Raw genomic sequence first — 24221 nt, 5'->3', positions numbered from 1 at the left:
TAAGCATGCAACAGACATGGACGGGGAGTCCTATAACTCTCATATACAGTACTGTAAAATAAGCTCGTAGTATGTATAACCAGTCACACGCTTTATAAAAATCAAGAAAGATGGACCGAGTTCATAACATTTGCACAGGACTGAGATCATTCCGAAAACGAGATTCTGGCCTAACCATGTTTTGTGCACAGCTGTATATGGTAGCCTATTATATGCTATTAGTATTCATTTGCACTGCAAAAGTAACGTTTTAACAATAAAAAAAGTCAATGAGTACTTGCAGGGTAAGCTGTACCTAGTTTAATCTCATGGTCGACTCTGTCCGCTAAAGCAAAACAATAGTGATGGTGTTCTCTGTATTGGTAATTTTTGTTTCTAATTTGCAATATCTTAATTTAAAATGAAAAGTGTGGAATACTTTTTTTTTTCATAAACCTGTGGCATGGGATTCAATGCATAGTGGTAACGATAGTTGCAAGGATGCACGATTCTGAAGCCTAGGCTACTGTAGGCCAAGAATTCTCATGTAACCATGACATTGATCCGACTTTGCCTAGCCTATTCCATTCTGAATGGTTCCACCCATATGGTGCATTAAAGTACTATTCAGATTGGTGGGATTCTTTTTAAGGCTGGTTCAACGAGCCGCTACTACTCATTCGATAACCAAAAGCCTAAATCAGCAAAGCCTATTGTAATCCTAAAAAAAAGGATGCTAGCAACCGCTGCTGACCGTGGAAGCACTCTAAACCTGCAAGCAGACTCAAGCTCCGCCCACTCTGCATATTACGGAGAGAGGGCCAGTAGAGCTGTGTTCATGCTTTACTGATTTCAATTAAAAGACAATAGACGCTCACATCCCATCATGACGGCGATTAGATTTGGCAATGTTCTCAACATGTTTATGGGGAAGGTATTGATGATTTTTTTCTCATTTGGCCTTCAGGCCTGCTTCTATTCTTCCCACTGGCACAGTGGAGCTGGGATGCCTTCTTCCAACAGATTGGGCCCGTCTCTTCCTCATCCTTGGACCCTCTGGGTTTTGCTTTGGTTCAGAAGTTACCCTAAGATGGCCCTAGATCTAGCAGACTCCACTGGAGTTGCTTGGCCTCTATCCCTCAGAATGGGAGGGGGGGGGGTTGTGTTTTGTCCATCAGAACTTTTCACGGTGGTTTCTGGCCCATTTGTCCTGTACGGAAGCTCCTAGAGATGTAGTTGTTGAATTACTCTTCTCGTTCTGGACTGCTACATCCACTCAGGTACCTTAGGGAGTTCTCTTGGTCCGGGCCCCCTGCTTCTCTGCATCAGCTTTCTGAGGGTTTTTGCCGCCTGTCATTAAAGTAGTATGTCACTACCATTGTCTAATCATGTTTGTAGTTTTGTTCTTTCAGATCGAAGCATGTGGTGTCCATGTGCAGGGTGATCTTAATTGCCTGCTGAAATGTCTGGATCCAATCCTTCTTCACCTCCTCTCCCCCCCCACCCCTAACCCCCGCCTCTACCAGTAGTACACTCGCTGATGCTAGCGACAGGAGCGTCGCGTCGCGGTGTTCCCCTGTGTCGATGGTAGATCAGGTGGGCTTGATTTCATGGCGGCCACTTGTGTCAGCCCAGGTGGATCCTTCTTGACAAGGGACTGTTTTATTGCCAGCATCAGGGGCCCAATACACCTGTCACAACTTCCGTGGGATAAAACAAAATGGCACCTTCTAGCGCCCCCTCTGTTGCGACCCCGGGTTTTTCCTTTGGCCTTTAAAGTCGATAAAAATAAAATTTTAGATAGATTCAGGGAAGTAAACTCAAAGGACCAAAAGACTACTGAGAGGTTTCTGAAAGTTAACGAAACGATATATTTACAATGATACGATCTCTACTGATTTGTACAGGGAATATTGGTACTAGGAATTAGGAATATTACAGACAGATTTTACAATATTATACGGCCGTTAAATTTTTAAAAGATTACTTAAATTCTCTTACACGGCGCGTGCCGGCTCTCGGTTCCTTTCGTAGCTGTGCTGACCTCCTTGCGTCACCAACAACGATGTCGGGAGTCTCCCTCGTAGGCTGGTATCCCGTGACTTGGTCAGGAACAAAACCGTTCCCCGCTGGTCCAATTCGACTCAACGTTTGTATCCCAAGGATGGCTTCCTCCTGGGTGAACTCCGAAAAACTCTGCCGAAGTCACGCCTGTCCCGGTTAAACGATGCACCAATCTAATAAACAAACAGTCCACCGGTTCCTCCGTCCGTCCCCTCGATTATTAATCTTTTATCTCAGATGAATTTCTTTTCACAATAGATCGGAAAACTAAACTCCTCATCACCGAAAATATCTCTTCTTATATATAGCCGGGTTTAATCTCCCGAAAGTTCTTTTCCAGGAATCCTGACGGAAAAACATCGAGAATCATCCTTGTCTCGAAGATTCGAATGATAGTTCAACGTTCATTGGTCGACGATATCCGGTCACCTGCTAAAATTAACTTCCCGTATGTTCTGGAAATTTGTAATTGCTAATACCCAATAGCGCCATCACTCTCGTCGCTTCCAGAAAAATCAAACACGGTTATCAGTCACGACGAGTGACCTACTTATCACCCTGACCAGCGTATACTGAATACACGTACAATGAACACAGTCGTTCGTGACAACACCGGACCGGCTTGAGAGGAATCCAGTGAATCCGCCATCAACCTCTGACGTTACCAGGCACGTCACCGATCAATGTCCAATAGAGCTGCTACTTGCTCATTACCAGAGGAAAGGATCCTTCCCAGAAGCTTGCCGAATAAAGGTCCCTGTCCCCCACTAGAAGACTAGAAAATGAAGGCACGGGTCCTCTTCTTCTGGGTCATCAGCTGGCCAATGTGAGTTCCGTCAGAGACGGAAATTCTCCTCCCTTCACCACTCTTTGGGGCAGCCGGAGGACTCCTCATTGGTTTCCTCCTCACAGCCTTTAATGAGTCGGTTGATGCCCTTTGCCAGGGCCCTCAGGTGGACTCTGCTCATTCCCAGATAGTGTCTTGTCTGCCGCTTGAATCAACCTCGCCCCATCAGGGTCTTAAAAACTAGGGATTCAACTGCTCCTCCAATCAGGGAACTGAAACTTAAGGTTCATCCCACAGACTCTTTTTCAGTCATGGGTAGCTTTTGTTCTTACAGGAATAAAGATGCCCCTTCCCACCTCCCAGAGTCACCCCATAAGGGGACACTTAAAATTGACTTTACTCCCCCGGACAGTGACTGCCTTACCTCTTCTGGCTCAAACGTTAAACCGTCAGGGGAGGTCTTCTTGGAGGAGGTCTACGGACGTTTGGTCTATGAACTACATGAAACTTTTGGTATCTATCTTCCCGTCGTAGCTCAGCCTGCCTGGCTCAGAATTTGGGCCGCAGGGGACAAGGCTAGACCTCAGCCTCCCTTCCCTACACGCAGACGGAGAGGTTTCTCATCTGTTGGCCAAGTACAATCATGGTTGCATGGAAAATGTCAGGCCCTCCTTTCGGAGGAGGCTGCTTTGTTGGCATCCCACTGCAGGCAACATTCCGCTTTTTGCTCGTACGATTTGAGACTCTGAGTGTACCAAAAATGGTGTGTCGATCGTCAGGTTCCTCCAACTACTAGCTATTGGGGATGTGGCAGGTGTCTAATTGCTATGTTTGAGGAAGGGAAGCAGGTCGATACCCCTTGGGGTTATCCGACCGCTATTTGTGTTATCCTCAAGGAGTTGCCAGTGCTCGATCTCTGGATCTCCTGGTCCATGCCATGGCGTTAAGCAGCCAGAGCTTATGTCCCTGGTCCTGTCATTGACCACCTGGCTTCTCCCCCTTTTGAGCCATGTCTTCTTGTCCTCTGTTTGAGTTGTCTATGAAGAAGGCTTTTCTTCTCGCAGCAGCATCGACTCGACGTTGGAGCACCCTCCACACGCTGTCGGTGATGCCAGGACACTTGAGATTTGAACCGCATGGGGTGACTCTGGTCTCAGACCCATCCTTCCTGTCGAAGACCCAGGCGGTGGACTTCTTCCTATCTTCTATTGATACATTTTCCTCCATTGCAGAGGATTAGGTATGGTGCCCAGTCGGCTTTGAAGTGGTACCTCCACTGGATGCAGCCCTTGGGGGGTTCATGTAAATCACTCATTGTGATATCATGCAAGCCATACTCCTCACGATCTTGATCTCACGCTGGATCACCAAGATTATCGCGAGGTTGGTGCTGGGGACCCTGTCGCCCTGCCTGCGGGCGCATGATGTGAGGGTAATGTCTACGTCCATGGCACTCTATAAAGGCTGGATGAGATCCTACAGGCAGCTGCCTGGAAGTCCTATAACACTTCCATCTCCTCCTATTGACGAGACGTCCTGCACCAGGAAGCATGTATTTCCTCAGCCTTTCTCCGTGGTCCCTCCGCGTGGTCTCCTTCGCCCGCTCAGACCCAGAACCCAGGGCGAGCCAATGACTACATGGTGGGTTAACTGCAGTTGTTCAGAAGGTCCAGTAGATCTGGCATCCTTTAGTCTCCATTTAGTTTAGGTGAGTTTCCAGCTGCCGCCACTGGTTTCAGTGGGAAGCTACATAAGTAATTGTCCAGAACGTAAGTCATCCCCACTGGATTAGTGGGACTACTTATGAGGGAACAACTTACATTCTGGATCTCGCCCATCCTCCCCACATGCCGGGGTTTTTGGGTGGTATTGAAGACCAGGCCAAGGCACTTGATCAGGCCAGATGGAAGTGGCTAGACCAGCTGCCCTTGGCAAGCTACAGTATAGTTGGTTTTATATTTGTTGTTGTGAATTGAGCGCCAATGGTACAAGTAGATGCATAAGTAATTTGTCCAGAAGGTAAGTCGTTCCCTCCTAAGTAACTCCGTTACTCAAGTGGAGATAGTTTACTTTAATGAGCAGTTAGTTAAGGTGAGGTCCCAACTGCCGCCACTGGTTTCAGTGGAAAGCTGCATAAGGGAAGGCTCGCAAATTTAACCGGCGATGATCGAAGGCCCAACCGTTGCTATCCAGTGTAATGAGCACAGCAACCAGCTGGTAATGAGTCATGCTTGAACGCACACATTTCCTGCCTTCCAAGAGTCGGTGGACAGTTGTATGCACTTGACTATGAGACCACAAATTAAGCCTCTTATGCACAAAAGATGACCAGACAATGAACTGGTCACTTTGGTCCAGGATATACACAAAAGGGTTATAGAATTTTCTCTGCAGGTTGGAGAATTGTTTATCAATAAAGCTACTACATATAGGCTACTGTAACTGCATTGAGTTACTACACAGTTGTGTGTACTTTGCTGACGGTTTGTGCTCGTAACATGAATTTTACGTGGCGCTTTCATCGCTATTTTTTATTTCGTGTTTTGCAATTGAACTAACGGAGACACTCCGTTTGGTCTTGAATCCCTTAATACACAAAAACCTACATCATCAATGCTCTAGACAATCTCTCAAATCTGTTGGGACTTTTCTTTCGTTCGTACTATAAACAGTTTATTGCAATGACAGGAAATATATAGCCTAACCATTAAAACTCTCGTACGTATCTATATGCAGAATCACCTCCACGTGAGTCATACAGTAGGCTAAGACATGTGCGTGATCTTTCGGGTTGTAAAAAACCTGAACAGTTCGCGACTTGTGCAAGAAAAATTGTTATTGCATGGCGCTTTACGAAATGGAATGGCTAATAAAGAAACCGAATAATTCTTATTCATAGTAGACTTACTTGGCTTTAGTTGTAAAGAAGTCACGAATGGTATAATTTTAATTTAGTTTGAGAAATTACGTTTGTTCAGATCGTTTAGCATAAAGCATAAATTCGGTTTAGACTACAACGGTATGACTAGTTGTAATTGTACTATACACTGAACCAATGTTTGAAAACTTGCGTTTGAAGCCTTCATGAATGGGTAATATGACTTTTTGTATCACATTGCGTGACATTTATTCTTGGCAACTTGCCAACGTTACTTGAGATAGTAGTATTTCATCAGAGCCAGGCAAAAATAACAGTCTGCTGTTAGAGACAACCCCCCTGTCTAACACCTGTTTGTTAACATTTTTGGCACGTTTCCAAAAAACTTTTCATGGAGTAAACTATTTTGACTCCACTCTTAATTAGGTCAGTCAGTAAAGGATCGGTAAAGTTATGCGAAATATTATCTTAGACGTTCAAGAAAATTTATATCCCCGTAACAAAGTAAAACCATGGATGTATATAAAACACACCTCAAGCTAACCGACTCATCCGCATGAACAAAACAATCTGTTCCCCATGATACACGAGGCACAGTCTATACCATACATACATAGCACGATATCAAGGCCCCAATAGCTACAGTATGGCCATCTTTATCAAAGTAAACCTTGCAATCCCATGTTTTAGGCCACTTGGCATGATTAACTAAATGCTCAATATTTTTTTCATGTCCTTGTAGAAAACGTCAACTTCGCAAAATACAATAAGTTGTGTTTTTGTTTTTACGTGAGATCCGTAACCGACGAAGTGGCTAGGCTATGTACTATACTCTTAACTATGGTAGGATAATTATTTTTCCTTTTTTGTGTGGAAATTCTAGAAAATACATTCTTTTTCCCCCGCTTAACAGCAGATGTGGTCGTATGGTTTATTCATAAATGGGTGTACTAGAGCCTTGTTTACATGACATTTGTTGCATTTAGCACGATATGCCAGTTTCGCGTGAATTTTTCGAAAGTATTTTGCTCGATCTTTCGTAAAATTTGAAAGGTGTACCAACTACTGTTCGTACACAATTGGTAATTTCTCTATGCTCAATATTGTTTCCATGTCCTTGTAGAAAACGTCAACTTAGCAAAATACAATTAGTTGTGTTTTTGTTGTTACGTGAGATCCGTAACCGACGAAGTGGTTAGGCTATGTACTATACTCTTAACTATGGTAGGATAATTATTTTTTCTTTTTTTGTGTGGAAATTCTAGAAAATACTTTCTTTTTCCCCGCTTAACAGCAGATGTGGTCGTATGGTTTATTCATAAATGGGTGTACTAGAGCCTTGTTTACATGACATTTGTTGCATTTAGCACGTTATGCCAGTTTCGCGTGAAATTTTCGAAAGTATTTTGCTCGATCTTTCATAAAATTTGAAAGGTGTACCAACTTACTGTTCGAGTAGAGAAAAGAGAGATGGATCAGTGTTAGTAAATGAAAATACTTTGTACAGGAAAAGAAGTCTGAAAGTATTTTGAAACATTCGATACGAAAATAGTTCATGAAGATTTCAACTCGTTCTTGAAATAAATCTCCTTCTACTGTGGTCAGAGTGCCATTGTTAAGTAAAAACCACAGACCAGGAAAAGGCAAGTACCGCTTTTGTTTACAAACAATAGCAGCGCTTCTGTGTTGGGAGCTCAATGCTCATTACTTTCACTGAGTTACCGTGGGTGTGTGCACTCAAGCGTGAGCGATATGCAGGCTGCATAATGAGCAGTGTTGTGCTGCTGGCTGGGCCTTCGATCGTCGCCGGTTAAATTTGCGAGCCTTCCCTAAGTAGTTCTCCAGAACGTAAGTCATCCCCACTGGATTAGTGAGACTACTTACGAGGGAACAACTTACATTCTGGATCCCGCCCATCCTCCCCCACATGCCGGGGTTTTTGGGTGGTATTGAAAGACCAGGCCCAGGCACTTGATCTGGCCAGATAGAAGTGGCTAGACCAGCTGCCCTTGGCAGGCTACAGGTTAGTTGGTGTTATTTTGTGTGTGTGTGTGTGAATTGAGCTCCAATGGTACAAGTAGATGCATTAATTTGTCCAGAAGGTAAGTCGTTCCCTCGTAAGTAGCTCCATTACTCAAGTGGGGATTGTTTGCTTTAATGAGCTATTAAAATATGCAAATCCAATCCAGTCTACTTCATAATTCTCTATTGAAATAGTATTTTAAGCTGTTATTGAATTTAATTTGCTTCAATCTGACGTTACGATACTGATTAGAAAATATATCAAGCTACCTTATTTTAGTCCATAAAATATGCCCCAGAAAATGATTAAATTTGACAAAAATCTGTTCACAATGATTAGTGGTACATTTTATTAAATTGCTATAATCCCCCCACCTGACTGTCCAATACTCTGAAAATACTTTCTTAGATCTTGAAGCTTTTAGTTTAATTTCTTAAAAGTATTCAAAAGTTATTGATTCCTGCTCATTATTTTTCATATGTTACAAGTTGAAGGACACAGACTAGTTTTGAAGACGCCTGTTGGAGAGAGGAACAGTCGTTACATCAATGCTTCATTGATGCATGTGAGTATCTTCATTTTCTTTGGTAATGGAGTGAGAAAACCTTTGTAGTTTTTGGTTGCTTGTACAATATAAAACATTACCCTTTGAAAACAGAAGCATTAAGGTTCTGAAAAAAACATTGAACAGTTATAGTAAGTTATTGGGAAGTTTCACTAGGAATACAATTTTATTGAATGGAATTAAATAAGTTGGCTAGCTTAGGTTATAGTTTGGTAGCAGCTTTGACAAATGTTTGCCATGGTGCATTAAAGTTCAGCAGGCAATGATTGTGTGGGTATCTCTATACCTACTATAGGCCTACTGTTTACTGCAAGTTTTGTGTAGATGTGCAGGTAGTGTAAGTGTTAATACTTTAGGTTGTAACTGGTCATTTAATTGGTTTAGGTTTTGCAGTAATCATTTCATTAAATAAACATGGAAATATGACCTATGCCACAGAAAAGTTTCATCATTAACACGTTGAGCAGGCTTATTGTATTCTCAAAGGTTTTAGATGCAGTATGTCATGAATTGTAATTTGTTTGCATAAGATATAACGATATTAATAATCAGCAGTTATTTTTACGAAGCTTATTTGAAACGACCACAAATGTGGGAGAACCCGCAAGGGCTGATGAATTACAACTTACAAGTCGGGTGGCTTCCAATTCAACATTTAAATTCAAATTTGGAATCCTTTTCAATTTAGAAAGTCATTTCAGATGGGAAAACCTTAGATTGTTCTTGGATGATCCGGCAAGTATCAAGCCCGACAGTCCTGATTGCTAAGCCTCATTGCTTCAAATTCCATCACCTTTTTCTACTCCGCCACAGCACCGGTATATGTTGGACCTCATATGATCAAATGGACTGTCTACTATTTTTTTTAAATCATTTCATTGATAGTTGTATTTGAATTCCTTCGCCTTGTTACCTTTCCTGTAGTGTTCATCAGTAGTTGCATTTCAGTTCTTCACCTTCTTACCTTTCCTGCAGTGGACATCAATAGTTGTATTTGAACTCCTTCACATTGTTACCTGTCTTGTAGTGGTCATCAGTATTTGTCTTGTAGTGGTCATCAGTATTTGTATTTAGTTCCATCACCTTGTACCTTTTCTGTGGTGCATTTGAATGCTTTGACCTTGTTACCTTTCCTGCAGTGGACATCAATAGTTGTATTTGAACTCCTTCACCTTGTTACCTTTCCAGTAGTGGTCATCAGTAGTTGCATTGGAATCCTTCACCTTGCTACCTTTCTTGTAGTGGTCATCATTAGTTGTATCTGAATTCCTTCACCCTGCTACTTTTCCTGTAGTGGTCATCAGTAGCTGCATTTGAATTCCCCCAATTCATGACCTATCCTGTAGTGGACATCAGTAGTGCTATTTGATTTCCTTAACCTTGTTTTATACCTTTCCTGTAGTGTTCAGCAGTAGTTGTATTAGAATTCCTTCACCTTGTTACATTTCCAGTAGTGGTCTTCAATAGTTTTATTTGGATTTTTTCACATTCCTACCTACTGTACCTGCCGTGGTCACCAATAGTCATATTGTATACATCTCCAGGCAACAATGTAATCTTATCAAATTTGTGATATTCCTTCCCATAGTCATCTTTCCTGTAGTGGTCATGTTGTATTTGAGTTCCTTCACCTTCTTTAATACCTTTCCTGTAGTGGTCATCAGTAGTGGTATTGGAGTTCATTCACCTTGCTACCTTTCCTGTAGTGGTCATCAGTAATTACATTACAGTTACATTTCCAGTAATGGTCTTCAATAGTTTTATTTGTATTCGTTCACTTTCCTACCTACCTGCAGTGGTCATCAATTGTCATAATATTTACAACTCCAGGCAACAATGTAATGTTATCAAATTTTTGAATTTCCATCACCTAGGTACCTTTCCTGTAGTGGTCGTCAGTAGTTGTATTTGGATTTCTTTGTACTGCTACTGTGGGGCAGCACACCCTACATCTACCGTGTAACTGTATTAGTTTTAGATCTACATTAATATACTGTATATGACATCTTGTTTAGTTTGCCAGCATACAGCACTGAATTCTGACATACAAACGTTAGGACAAACGTTAGGAGGTTATCTTTCTATCTCCAGGGTTACAAGAAGATGGACTTTTTCGTAGCTACTCAGATGCCTCTGAAGAATACTGTTCTGGACTTTTGGAACCTTGTTTGGGACCATGAGTGCAGTGTTATCATCATGCTCAATGAGTTGGATGATAAGGTAAAAGTGGAATCTCAATTTTTTGAGTTATAGGCATTGTAGGGCCAGTGGTTAGTTTACTGTAATGCTAATGAAAGCTCATTTGAAACCAATTATCTATAGGATGATCATGAATGAACATTGGTGTATACCAAACCATCTCTTTTCCGTGAGTGTTCAGAGAACTAAAGGTCAGGTGTACAACTGTCACATCCATATATTCCTGCTACTGGCCACTCAATGTTTCACAATGTGTACCTATCTCATGTACTAGAGTGTATGTCAGCATCTGACCACTTTCTCAAGTAATAATAATAATAATAAGAAGAAGAATGACAATCATGATGATAATGATCAGTGCAGCTATGATGAGCAAAGAAGTTTCTCATTTTACTATTCAACCATTCAAAGTGCAAAGCCTTCCACAGATAAGAAACAACAAATCCACATAAGTCTCTGTTCTGCAAAGCTGCATTATTTCTCTAAATAGAGAGATGTCTAGCTTTAGATATTCCTTACCCTTCTTGAATATTCAGAACAGCACTGCCAGTTTGGCATTTTAAATGCAAACATGAAGAAATTGCTACTCTTTAAATTTCAATGGCTGGAGGAAATGAAAGGGCTGGCCACACAGAAAATTTGGTATTTATTTAAATGGCCTTCAGTTTGAGAGAAAGTTGCTGAATATTTGAAATATCCCCAGAGAACATAGATTTCATCCATTTCATGTTGTTCAGTTCGACTCAAGTTTGCAAACAGGCAGCCACATTGGAATTTTTGTGACCATGTTCAACTTCCTAAAGCTCATCTAACAGATCCCAATTGCATAGCATTGCAGACCCACACAATTCCTTGCCATATTCAGTGTTCAATTATAATAAAATAATGCTTAAATTTGTTGTTGACATTTACCACCTGGTTGGACGTTTCATTTGGGTGATTGAGCTACAGAAAAACTGACAAACCTGATCTAGTGGGCCATCCATTTCTGTTCACTGTTAGCTAATATACTGTACCTTAAGTCCTGTAGATAATCTACTATGAATATTTACACTAAATGAATAGTATTTTGTAACAGTTTGTAGCAGTTAAACAGCTGCTAATTGAAATCTTAGATCTGTGTGTATTTTATCAGCCAATTTATTCTTTGTTTCTCCATCACATCACACATTAGAGCTAGCATCCAAATGATGCAGGGAATAATTCATGCAGTATGTATAGCAGTTTTTGTACACAGAAACCGTAGTATTCTGTAAAAGATAAAGTTCAGATCCTTTGAAACTGTTACACAAGATTGATACTGTGCCCCATTGTCATTATACTATGTGAGAGAATTAAGAAATTACCGTTTGCTGTTTCCTCTTTTGTGGCACTATCGCTGTTGCACTCTAATAAGGTTATTTCTATCCATTTTGTGTTTAATACTACTGTTATTGTTTTATGAAAGTAAATGTATAAATGAAAATTATAAAATAGTAACAATAATATATTCTTTTTCTTATAGAGTGACCAATATTGGCCTGAGTCTACTTCTGTCACATTCAGTCCGTTCACCATCAAATCGCTCTCTACTGAAAATCGTGGTACTATTTGTGTTCGCAAAATTGAGATTACAAACTCAGCTCTGCAGGTTAGTTCTTCGCAAAACCAACATAAACAACTATAAATAATAAAATATTTGGAATAAACTAGAGAAATCACAACATTGGAAAGAAACATTTTTCATTCATTCATTTGTTAATACTTTTGTCTGCTTTTTCTTTTATTCATATATTTCTGTTCATCCATTATTAACTTCAAAGACCTTTTCTATACCATGTATCATTAATGAGCATTAACATACTGATATTCTTTTGTTTTCCTCCAAATATTGTTAGAAATTACGCACTGTGATGCAGATACAGTGTGTGGGTTGGCCAAATAATGAGACAGTCAGTAACTCATCTGAGCTTTTGCTGAATTGCGTTCATCAGCTCAGCCAGTGGCGCAAGGAAAGAGCTGTTAATCGTGTCCTGGTTCATTGCATGTAAGTACAGGTGTGGTAATATGATCTCTTTTACATGTCAGATTTTACTTAACCAAATTTAGACAATGGTCTGGTGATGATGAAATGTCATTTTGTGTTATAATGACCAAGACCTAGCTGCTAGCTACATGTGTTTGTAAGATATAGTCTACCATTAATCAAATATATTATTACGTTCAATTGGCATAGTTTATACCCCTATGAGTAGAGTTATTTACAGCCTACTTATTAGTTTTGTAGCCTTATGTAGATATTTTATTGCAGTCTACATGATCTATTCCCATCGCCAGATGTGAGTATAAAACCTATCATTATCAATGGCTAGTAATTTATAGCTTTATTTATAGAGGAAATATTATAAGGTGATGGAAGTGTATCTTTGAATATGTTATGCTTGTTGAGGATGCCCTTAACATCCTTTCATCTGTTTATGCTTGATGTACTATCATATTCAAATTTATATTCACGCCCACTCCCGCCATTGTCCTACTTACCTACAGGAATGGTGTTGGTAGGACCGGTGTCTTTTGTGGATTAGTATCAGCTTTGGATCAGGCACAAGCAGTCAAGGAGGTTGATATATTCCAACTCATAAGCAACATGCGTTCAGCTCAGCCACTCATAATCCAAAACCAGGTATGTACCTGATGATCTGTCTACTTCAATAATTGTAATCAAATGGCCTTACGGATGCCACATGTATCCCCAGGTCCTACTGCTACCTGTTCAAGGGAATTATAAGTTTCTCTGCATGTTTACAATACCAACACTGTCAGTTAATCCTGCATCACCTGCATAAGAGATAACCAGACCAGGTATTTTATAAATATAATGATGATCCAGACGTTATGGAAGATCACCAGTGAGAACAATTGTCAGTTTATATATTGCACCCATTTTCAGAAAGTAAACTATACTCTGAGAATCTATTCTAAACAATGTATTAGCAACATGTGTAAATCAGAGAGGGAGCGAATTGTTCCCGGCAGAATGTGTTATGTGGTTAACTTGTGTAATTACAAATGATTATATGTTTGCAACCGGTATGGCAATTGGGAACTTTTGTGTATTGTCTGTCATATCATATTTTCATAGGATGTCATTGAAATTATTACTTCCTTGGTTTAATGACCATTTCATGAGTTATAAAGGGTCTCACTAATTTTTCTATCAATGTTTTACTTTTAACAGGAGCAGTACCAGACTATATTTGATGCAGTGCTGATGCACTTAGAGACTGAAGTGGCACAGACGAAAACTTGTTAACTTGATCAGAGCAATCTAGCTTGGCAGGGATTGGTGGCCTAGAGTGGTTGTAACAATATCTAACAAACACCAAAAGAGAAACACACAGGATGTAATGATTTTTCTCAGTGTTTGATTTTATGTCATTCTTACAATGTATTGCTAGGTACATTATGTATTTCATTTATAAGTTCTTATGTGTTGACACAATTTCAACTCACAGTCCAGAATTGCAAGGCAGTTATAGACATTTGAGACACTCAAAATATTTGTTCCGTTAATTGCTTCTATTTGTCTTCTATATTATCTTCAGTATTATCTTCAGTATGGTTTGAAATAACTTTCTCACAATTTGTGAAATGAAGTTTTTCAGGGCTTTCTAAGTCATTTTAAGTTTGTAGAGAGTGTATTTTAAACTCACATTTGCTGCTCTGAGTATTGTAGATGCTGTTATATGATAAAGTTAAACAATAGAATTAATTGCTCTTGTTTTCCTTTGAATTCATTCATTTCTATTATAACTATATCTATGTCTTTTAAGTTTTTAGTAAGTCAAGTATGCCATGCATATGTCGTGTGACAAAATGCATATTGGATGAGGAAACTGGTGAAGTGCGATAAAGTAATTATAACTGCCAGACTTTCTGCCCCAGGTTGCTTTCAAGCACACATAAGTAGATTTCCTTTTTTGTTTACAATTGGAGGTAATATTGATAAGAAATAAAAAGCAAGTCCAATGGGTTATGTAACAAAATCATTCAGACTTGGTTGCAAATACACCTTTTCCTTATATTTCTTTTTCCGAATATAAAAGAATTTTGAGTTAACTGTTTCATTTTTATGTAATTAGATGTTTAATTTAAACTTAACTAGTAAGGAAATAAGAAAAACGTCATAGATTAATATATAACATGGTACAACCACCATTGAGAAATAAGATGCAAAGTGGGATATATTTAGGAAATGCAATCATCTAGTTGACATTTGATAACCAGGAAACCAATGCTGCAATAGCTACCATCACATTGTTTGCTCAAGTTATGTTCATTCCCATGAAATTCACTCACTTGTTGTAATTATATAGTCAGGCTCATATGCCTGTAGACATTAGGTCTTCCAGTATGTAAATTGTTTGCCGGGTTGGATCCAAGATTTTAAAAAAAACAGGGTGTTACCCTGAGGTTTTTGAAGTCCGACTCCCATATTTGGGGGGTTCCAATGTACCTCACCCACCTAAACAAATTTAAAAAAAAATGGAAATGGTGCATTGTGGTGTATTCATATTACGAGTTTAAATTATGCCTATGATTAGGTCTTCATGAAAGATTATTCTAAAGTTTTTGATGCAGTCGAAATTGGTTGCATACTAATCTAACATTAGCATAGTGAACAAAGTTAACCCTCTTTTTTTATCATTTTTTTTTTACATTTCCTTCTGTTGTATACAGCTTTTTTATTTTCCTCTTTTTGTGTATATATATGTTTATTTCTTTTCTTTACTATTCAGTCTATTTTCTTTTTGTACCTTGGATGGTTTACGGCGTCAACATTCGATGTAAGCGTTGTTATTCTTTTATACTAAAAAATATGAAAATGAATCTACTCATATGCTGATGCACTTTAATGTAGAATCTGGGGTGCAACATTTTTGGAGAAAGAAAAAGTTTTGTATATGTTGTGTTGCTCTAAGGTCACAATTGTTTTCTTCAAGTTCACATTTGGGCAAGAGATTTGCACTAAAATGATCATATCTCAAAATATCTCTTATGTTGTGTTGCTCTAAGGTCACAATTGTTTTCTTCAAGTTCACATTTGGGCAAGAGATTTGCACTAAAATGATCATATCTCAAAATATCTCTTAGCATTGATTAAATATTTCACCACAGTGAAATTTCTCTTTAACATGTAAAGAAAATACCCTTTGAAGTATATGGTGTTAGAACAAATTCATAATTCATATCGTTTCCAATTCACAACTAATAGTCTCATAAAAACCCATTATGACACATTGAATTGATCTGTACACACACAACTACCCTTGGCTACATAGCTTGTGAAGCTCAGTTGAAGCCTCTGAGGTTGGCATCGTATATTATATGCTTAATGGTTGACAGTGAAAGTGTTGTGAATCACATAATTAAGCATCATGCAACATTTTTATTTGAATTTCCATGACGCACTTTATTCCTTTTCTTCCTTTTTTGTTGTCTTTTCATTTTCTTACTTACATTTTGGGATTTGCTTTTTAACATGTGTTTTCAAAATGCAGCAAATTCCTTTGAAAGCTTGCTGACTTCATGACCTTGTACTTATATGAAAATTAATAATTTTGGGGAGATTTGTCATCTCATGTACCAACTGTTCACCAATACCAAAAAAAGAAAATATTCTTACCAGATTCATAAATTATTTTTATCCAATATCAGTATGAATCATTGTTACAGCATTTTATATTTCATTCTACTTTGCTCTACATTTACCTTCTTTTCCCCCTTTTTAATCTATCTTGCCATATTTGGCCATTTTCTGTCTTAATTTCCTTTCCTACTTTTATTCTACATTTTTATGTGCTTGTTCTGGGCAGCTGATATTCCTTCTAAAATGTAATACATTAAAAAGATAAATACTTATGTGTTCATATACATGAACAACAGGTTTTAAATAACTGTGGTTTATTTGTAGTACATAGTTTGCTTTTACCATTATAGATACAAGATCATAAAGGAGAGACAATGTATAATCCTACAAACAACTTTCTAAGCAAACTTCTAACATTGTAGAAACAATTTCTAATAAAGATTGATCTTTTTTTGTTTTCATGTAGATTTGGTCAAGTAATAATATATTCCGTAAACAAAAAAACATTTAAATTAAGAAAAAAATCTGCACTGAAATATAAATAAAGATTGGTACTCTAAGGCTAGAGACTTGCATATAATCATACTAGCTCTGTAAGATATTTAGCGCCCATTTCGATATTGTAGTTTGGATTGTAGTAAAACTGTAAAATGGTTCATTTAATAGTTATCCAAAGCAATATTTAGGATTTTATTCAGCTGCAGGAACCCCTCTGTTATTAGGTTCAATATGGAATGTTGAATACACACGACAATATAATTGTTCCACTGCAAGGAATTGCAACAATAAGCTACAAAAAAAAATCAAGTTGAATACAGCTATACACTCCATTCACTCAGAGCTGACCACTGGCATGGTTATTTTGTAGTTCGTACGGGAAATCATGATAAATATGGGGTTGTGAATGTTCCCCTGTAGTAATAATAATGGTAAAGAAACCATGGATGACAGAACAACCATAAACCAGCATAAGTCGTGATTAGTAATAAGTAGTCCTATATTACAGTAGTCTAGAGAGACAGTCATTGTTCTAAAGTGTTTTGTTTTTGCAATTAAATGTTTAATCATGCTCTCCAAATTGATTAATTTCAACGCTTTTTGTCAAGGCCTGCTGGTAATTATAACGTACATATTTGCTATCAGTGCCTAAATGGTTTGATTATTGTAAACAATGTATTAACTAGACATAGTGCTATGTAAGCTATTCATTCTGTTGTAATCGTGGTTGATTTTGGTTTGATTGTTAAAATATTTTTTTGAAGGACTTTTATATGTTTTTTGCAAAAATACAGGTCTTGCAGGAAAAATACAAGTTTTAAGGTTTGAAAATATTTATGATCAGACTGTTTATAAGAAACAACAGGAATATGCAGTATGTTTTTGCCATTCATTATTGAATGTTCAAATGTCCTGTTTATTCTTTCTAGTCCAGCAGCTGAAGTTACACCAAAGTAGAAATGTACACCTGCCATTGGCATATAGACAGCTGATAGACACTAGAATTTTGACTCAAACAAAATATAATCATAATTATAATGAAATTTAACTCAATTAAATTATTCAAATTATCCTACTTATTACAATTATCCTGAATCTGTGTAATAACCGAGATCTGCTGGTTAAAGTCTTGCCTCCTGTTCACTTCAATTCATTTTTTTAAAGGCCATAAATGAACAATCCTAACTGTAGCATATGTTACTTTTAAACAGACAATATGTTAACTTTCTTAAGCTAAGTCCCATGTAGATTTTCATGGATAGTAACTGTCAGAAACTTGTTTGTATTACGCTATGGATTTCAGCATTAGTAATTCTACCAAATATTTCCTTGTATAACTTCGTATTCCTAGTATAAATGACACAGTATTAAAGGAAAAGCTTAGTACTACACAACCATGTATAAACAGAATATAGTTAATTGATAAACACGTTTGCCCCTTCTGCTAGGTCTTTGTTCATACTGGATAGTTCTTTCATCATCAAACAATAAAAATGGTAAAATATTGGATAATGCAAAGGTTTCATTCATGCAGATTATACGGTAATGCAGGTAGGTGAATCCCTGCAGAGCTTCACAAACAACATTCTTTGAGAAACACTGGTGCAATTAATAATTTAATAGCAAAATATTGTTAAACATAGTAACTTATCCAGCCATACTTTTCCATTTAACTATTACATCTCAGTATCTGTGATCAATTGCGATGAAAGGTCTGTTATCTATTCCAGAGTGTATGTTACCTACATGCAATGAGGATCAGTTGCCAGTAATTGCAGTATTTAAGGTTATAAGATCAGTTGCTATCTATTGCCCAGTATCTGTGATTACTTAATGGGATGAGTGATTTCTTATGCTCTAATAGTTACAGTAAAAACAAATGGATCCTTTGTTACCTAGTTATGACCTATTTTATGTGATCAGTAAATGGGATCATTGGTATAGGCCTATTACCTATTCCCCAGTTTCTGAAGTAATGTAATAAGATATATGTGATTGATCTGTTACTTATACCTCAATCCATATTTCAATAGTCATCCAGCAATATATACGTGAAGTCATATATGATAAGGAGCTCGAAAGTTTTTCTTCTATTTTTCACTTTTAAGAAAGTTGGCTTCAAACTTTCATCATTGAGTACATAAATGGTATGATTGATATATTACACATTCAGTCTTTTAGTTTTTCATAAACTTTGGTGTAATGAACTTTTCTAGCTGCTTTCTGCAAACTTTGATTTTGCTGCCAATAAATAATAAAATGTAGAGAAAATAGAGAACAAAACAAAATGTTGATTTCATTAAACAATATGGATAGCCTATCTATAATTAGATATATCACACTATGTAAATATTTTATTATTTTCAGTTACACTTCAAGAATATGAAATTCATTCATAACAGATCTGGATTTAATAACAGACACCTAGTCATCTGGAGGTCACATTCTTTTGGAGTCTTAACAATATGGAATGTCACTTCTTACACATGTGAAATGGCAGTATCCATCGAAAAGACGCTCATAGCCACTATATCTGAAATACCAAATACATTTTACCACCAGATACCACTGTCATCTTAGACTAGTCCAGTTTGATGTATTCATGCATTTAATGCTTAAGTAAAGTTAACTTAATTGAGCAGGTTTCATATCATCATTTTTCTGGCTATTGAAAGCATTTCCCTTTTATTTTGTTTCGTCCTGTATTGGGGGTATTGAAGAAATATATTAACCAGAATGATTTGTGGAATTTTCTCCATCTGTGTTTTCTATTTTCTATTACAGTCGTTTAATTTAATTTAATTACTGAAGTCAATGGATATATATGGTGTAAAGAAAACAAGGAGGGGGTGCTGTGGTGGACGATGTCAAACATTTGTAAAGTTAAGTAATAACATGACGTAAACAAATCGAACTAGATTTGGTTTACTAATTGCCAGATCTGTTACGGAACAGAATAGTTGTGTTTCGATGTTAAAGGTTGAAAATAAAGAATATGGCACTGTTGAAGATCTCCCAATACAACCTACAGTCAAAAGAGTCAGAATCTGATTCTGTCCGGTGTCAGTATCCTTGGGAATAACAGGCCTACTGCCAATTTGTCTTTAATATCTAAAGTTTCCAAGAGAGTCGCGGTAAAGAGACTTTCCACTCATCTTAATGCTACAGGTAATGCTGACATAATGCAGGCAGCCTATTGCCATGGACACGGTACCGAAAAAGCTGTTGTTCGTGTGCAAAATGACCTGACATCTGTTGATTCACGTGAAGCCGCAATCCTAGTTCTATTGGAACAATCTGCTGACTTTTATACCATCGATCAACTGACTCTCCTATAAGAAACTTGACAAAACGATCTGGAATAACTGGAAATGCGTTTGCCTGGCTACGGTCGTACCTTTCTGGCCGGTTCCAGGCTGTTAAAGTTAATATTTTAGTGTAACCCAGGTCAAGTCTCAAAAAGAAAGATTCAAACGGACTCAAAAAATTACGGTATGCTTTTGCTGTCTCCTTGTTTATTAAAAAACACAAGTCAGGATACTTAATTAGTTGTTCGGTGAAAACCGAGCAACCATAAACAAATAAAAAATCTTATACATTTTAAATTTAAAATTTAGCCTTAATTAAATACTCCCCTTTATTAAATACGCCTCTTAATTAAATACGCCTCTTAATTAAATACGCCCCTTAATTAAATACGCCCCTCTATTAAACCCCAAATAGACGAGCCCCGTTTGTATGACGGTCTTGCTGACTTTCCTGGCCAGTTCCCGACCTTGAAGCACCCGAGAGCTACCAGGAAGGCATCAAACCATCTATAAAGGTAGTAATTCAACCCATTAAGTACTATAAAGTATCATAGTCGCTATTGTCCAACTAAAACTACGTAACTTTTATGAGCACATCTAATTATGAAAGATAAAATAACAAGTAAATATAACACAATCAAAATATAACACGAAACCTCTCCAGGCAAAACTGAAAACGTATCCCAAGTACGACACTCCCATACGAAAGCAAACGAAGTAATTACAATGCATACTAAATACCTCCGACCTCACAGAATGCCTAAACAAAACATATGACTACATGTTTCACTCACAGACACCCACTTCTTTAACAAGGGTTTAACTATTACAACTGTTGAAATCGTATACCACTTTAGATGGAAGTCACTGAATAAACAAATACTAGAACATAACCTGTACTGACTCAGCAACACAGTATACGTAAACCCGCCCTTTCAAATGTAGCCAAGTACAGTACAAGGGCACATTAACTATAATCCTAGTACTACTACCAGCATAACTTAGTTGTAAACCCCAAGGTCATACCTAGTCCTCCACATTCCCGTAATTATCTTACTTGCAGAGCTACAATCCTGCTCCTTAACATAATATCCGCCAAATATACTTTACATAAATGCCCGTACATACACGACGATGTCTTTCTGCAGATGCAGTGCAACTTTCCTACCCATGCTCTTCGGTAATATACTACGACATCCTAACACAATACGTGTCGTGAACAGTGTGTAGGCTAGACAACGGCACACGTGTAGGTAAGTGTGTAACCCAACAGGTTCGTGGAATTGAAGAATTTATTTCACTCAGAGTCGTGTAGGGTACGTCGAACTCGTATGCTTTAGAAAATGTGACCAGACTATTTATAATGATAATTATTGGAATTATGCATATAAAGCTCATCTATTTTGGAATATTATTTAACGAATCTTATAAGTTAACGAAATTCATTCAAAAGGTATTAATAATATATATATTTTTTATTTTTTATTGAACAAGCATGTTCTACGTCTCGCTGATTTTTTTTTGTTCCTAATCACACTGGGTCATGCTAAATATTATTAGCTTTCAATTCGCTACTTATTGTTATGATCCCCCGACAGGTAAATTGTAAGATTCTTATAGACAATTTTTCGTAGTTTGCTTATATTGCTTCTAAATCAATTGCAGGCAAATTTAGTTATTCATTTATTTAACTTTTTACTGGTCGATCGTGTTCATTTCAGTGTATACGTGTGTTATATTTGTTTTAAGTTTGAGCTATATACCCCTAAAAAAGTGGTATCTCAAAATTTGGCGCCGTTTTCAATTCCGTTAATTAGGCAACCGCACTACGTACGTACGGTCACTACGAATTTAGCATCCGTATTGTGGATCACGCGTAACTATTCTAGCTCGATAAAATTGGTCCTAAATAACCTATGTTTTCATTATTTTAAATACATGTACATCAATTAAGACGAGTTGAGAATGACACATGTTCTCGTGCAGTGGGGAAAGTGCCGAGGAATCTCAATCTTATCGCAGAAAGATGTCTTGGGAACTACTGACGACAACGTCGTGGGAAGCAAAGTGTCTGGGAGATACAACACCAATTACTGCCCGCTACAATTATTCATATCGGTAGTACGTATAATGATCAGATAATGTTCATAACTATGGCTTTCATAATTTGATGTTGATATGTTGTTGTTAATATTAGTTTATTACGGTATAGGCTAGGTAGTCAAGTATATAATTGTCTCTGCGTAGCCAGTATGGGCCTAGGGTCTGGGCCTAGGGATTTCTCGGACAGCGATGCAATGAAAGGCCAAGGCCTAGACTAGGCCTATGTGCTAATTATTTCCTTGCTTATTAAGTTGGGCTCTTCCTTTGTCTAACGTAGGCGAGGCTTACCCTACAGACTAGTTACTGTACTTATAGGTTCTACTATAACTTAGCCTATGTTTGAATAGGCCTAGCCAACGCAAAAAACAATGACTTCTTATCAGGCCCGTTTCCAGACTCCTGAAAAGCCTGGACATGTTTCTAGTAATATACTGGGCACTATATACTAACCCTAAGTAAAGGCAGGCTAGGCTAAGGCCTAGCCTATATAGATCTAACACTAACAGTAACCCTAGGCCTATAGTCTACAGTATTTACAGTAACTGTCCTTGCACTGATATTGAACATTGTCTTAGTCTTACATAGGGCCTATAAGCCTCAACAAGTTAATGACAAACTCGCCCCAATACAAATCACTGTGAATAAAAACGCCCCGCCTCCAAGTTCCTTTTAACCAAATAGCTCGGACCTGATTTTTTTTTTCTGGGGGGGGGGGGGGGCCTAACCTAGCCTAGGCTACGTAAATTTTCATTTGTTTGGGGCAATGCAATTACTGAGGTTGGCGAAAACCATCAAAATGTGTTTTCCTTTGTTAAAATGTTGGGTCGAACTTGTAGGTACTTTGGGCGAAACGACAATGGGGCGAAACGACCAATTATAGCCTATAGTAGTACTAGCCTACTACTAGCCAGGCCTACATGTGGGGTACCTTGGGCTTGGGTTGATCACTTAATGTTTTCCCAGTTTTCTCATGAACTCACAGTGGCTTGTAATATTTCAATGGATCTTTTCTAACATATGCTAAAATTTTCAAGTCAAACCTGATATTTTAAGCACCTTACTATAGTAATATAGGGCCTAGCCTAAATAGCATTTTCTAAAAATGTTTCCCTTGTTAGGCAGAACTATAACGAGTTGTACCTTGAGTCGATCACTCTGTGTGTCAGCAGCGCTTTCACGCGATCAAGTGACAAGTATCTTTGGTTTCGTGAAATACTGAAGAATGACAAGACTGTCAATAAGACAATAATTCTCTTAATTGTAGTCCTTGTAATGTAAATGTGTGTATAGGGATGTAAGATATGTTGGTAATATAATCCGCTCACAATCCTGCATTTTTCTTTCAAAAACAATCTCTAGCTTCCGAAGAGATGGAAGTGAAATTAAAGGAGATACAGCCAGTACCAGATGCCTCAATAAACTCTCAGTCCTTGCAAGGAAGAGGTCATAGAGTTCATAAAAGGGAATCACGACTTCCTTGGGGAGCTTAATTCAGACCGATCAGACAATGCTCTCATCCCAATCGGCCTCTTCCTCAAAAAAGCCTGTAAACAATTGTTGTAGAATACTTGTTTGGCTGTGCCTTTTGCAAACAAGCAAGTTTGCTTGTTGGTATTACCAAGATGAAATATTTATATAGGTTAAAATACATAACAGGAGTTAGGCCTATAGGAATTGTAGTAGTAGGTACACAGTACTAATTACTTCCTAAAATAAATTTCCTTCGATCTCCTGTCGCCCCGTCACTAACTGGTCTCTAATTATTTCTATATTATAAAATACTCTATATTACGTTTATACAAATAGGGCGAATTGCCTGCTCTAGCTGAAAGCTAAATTTGGCAGCGAATGGCCGCTGCTTGCAATGCGCCTGATTAAACTGTCAGGCAGCGGTGACTACTTCCGCCAGCAAATCGATAACGGAATGCAGAATGGCGCAAGCACACCTATAAATACTGGATTATGCAACTTAATTAACTATGGACCGAATAAACTATACTGTTGCCGCGCGCCTATTGAAATGGTAGCGCTACGGCAGTATACGCCTATACTAAACCTATCGTTTATACGTTGATATCGTTGATGCTATGCAGTGTTGATTTTTTTTCAAATAATATCATTTTTAAAATATTTTATACATCCACTTTGCAACTTGATCTCAAATGTTGTCTAAGTCTTCTAAGACGGG

General features: G+C 37.9%; 2 protein-coding genes across 5 annotated transcripts in view; both read left to right on the top strand.

The window, feature by feature from the left end:
- The window catches only part of LOC139975636 (receptor-type tyrosine-protein phosphatase kappa-like), a 30686-nt gene extending 11315 nt beyond the window's left edge, over positions 1 to 19371 (top strand). The window contains exons 11-16 of the mRNA XM_071983710.1: positions 8220 to 8296; positions 10388 to 10516; positions 12000 to 12125; positions 12373 to 12521; positions 13022 to 13157; positions 13713 to 19371. Of these exons, the coding sequence (XP_071839811.1) occupies positions 8220 to 8296; positions 10388 to 10516; positions 12000 to 12125; positions 12373 to 12521; positions 13022 to 13157; positions 13713 to 13787 (692 nt within the window). The 3' untranslated portion in view covers positions 13788 to 19371. The remainder of the gene's footprint in view (positions 1 to 8219; positions 8297 to 10387; positions 10517 to 11999; positions 12126 to 12372; positions 12522 to 13021; positions 13158 to 13712) is intronic.
- LOC139955968 (uncharacterized) overlaps positions 1 to 24221 on the top strand; it is a 595985-nt gene that overhangs the window by 112911 nt on the left and 458853 nt on the right. The gene's annotated exons all lie outside the window — the stretch shown is intronic.

This window comes from Apostichopus japonicus, chromosome 2, assembly GCF_037975245.1.
Source record: "Apostichopus japonicus isolate 1M-3 chromosome 2, ASM3797524v1, whole genome shotgun sequence".
In the NCBI taxonomy this organism is placed as follows: Eukaryota; Metazoa; Echinodermata; class Holothuroidea; order Aspidochirotida; family Stichopodidae; genus Apostichopus; species Apostichopus japonicus.
This window is presented reverse-complemented; position numbering and strand designations above follow the sequence as displayed.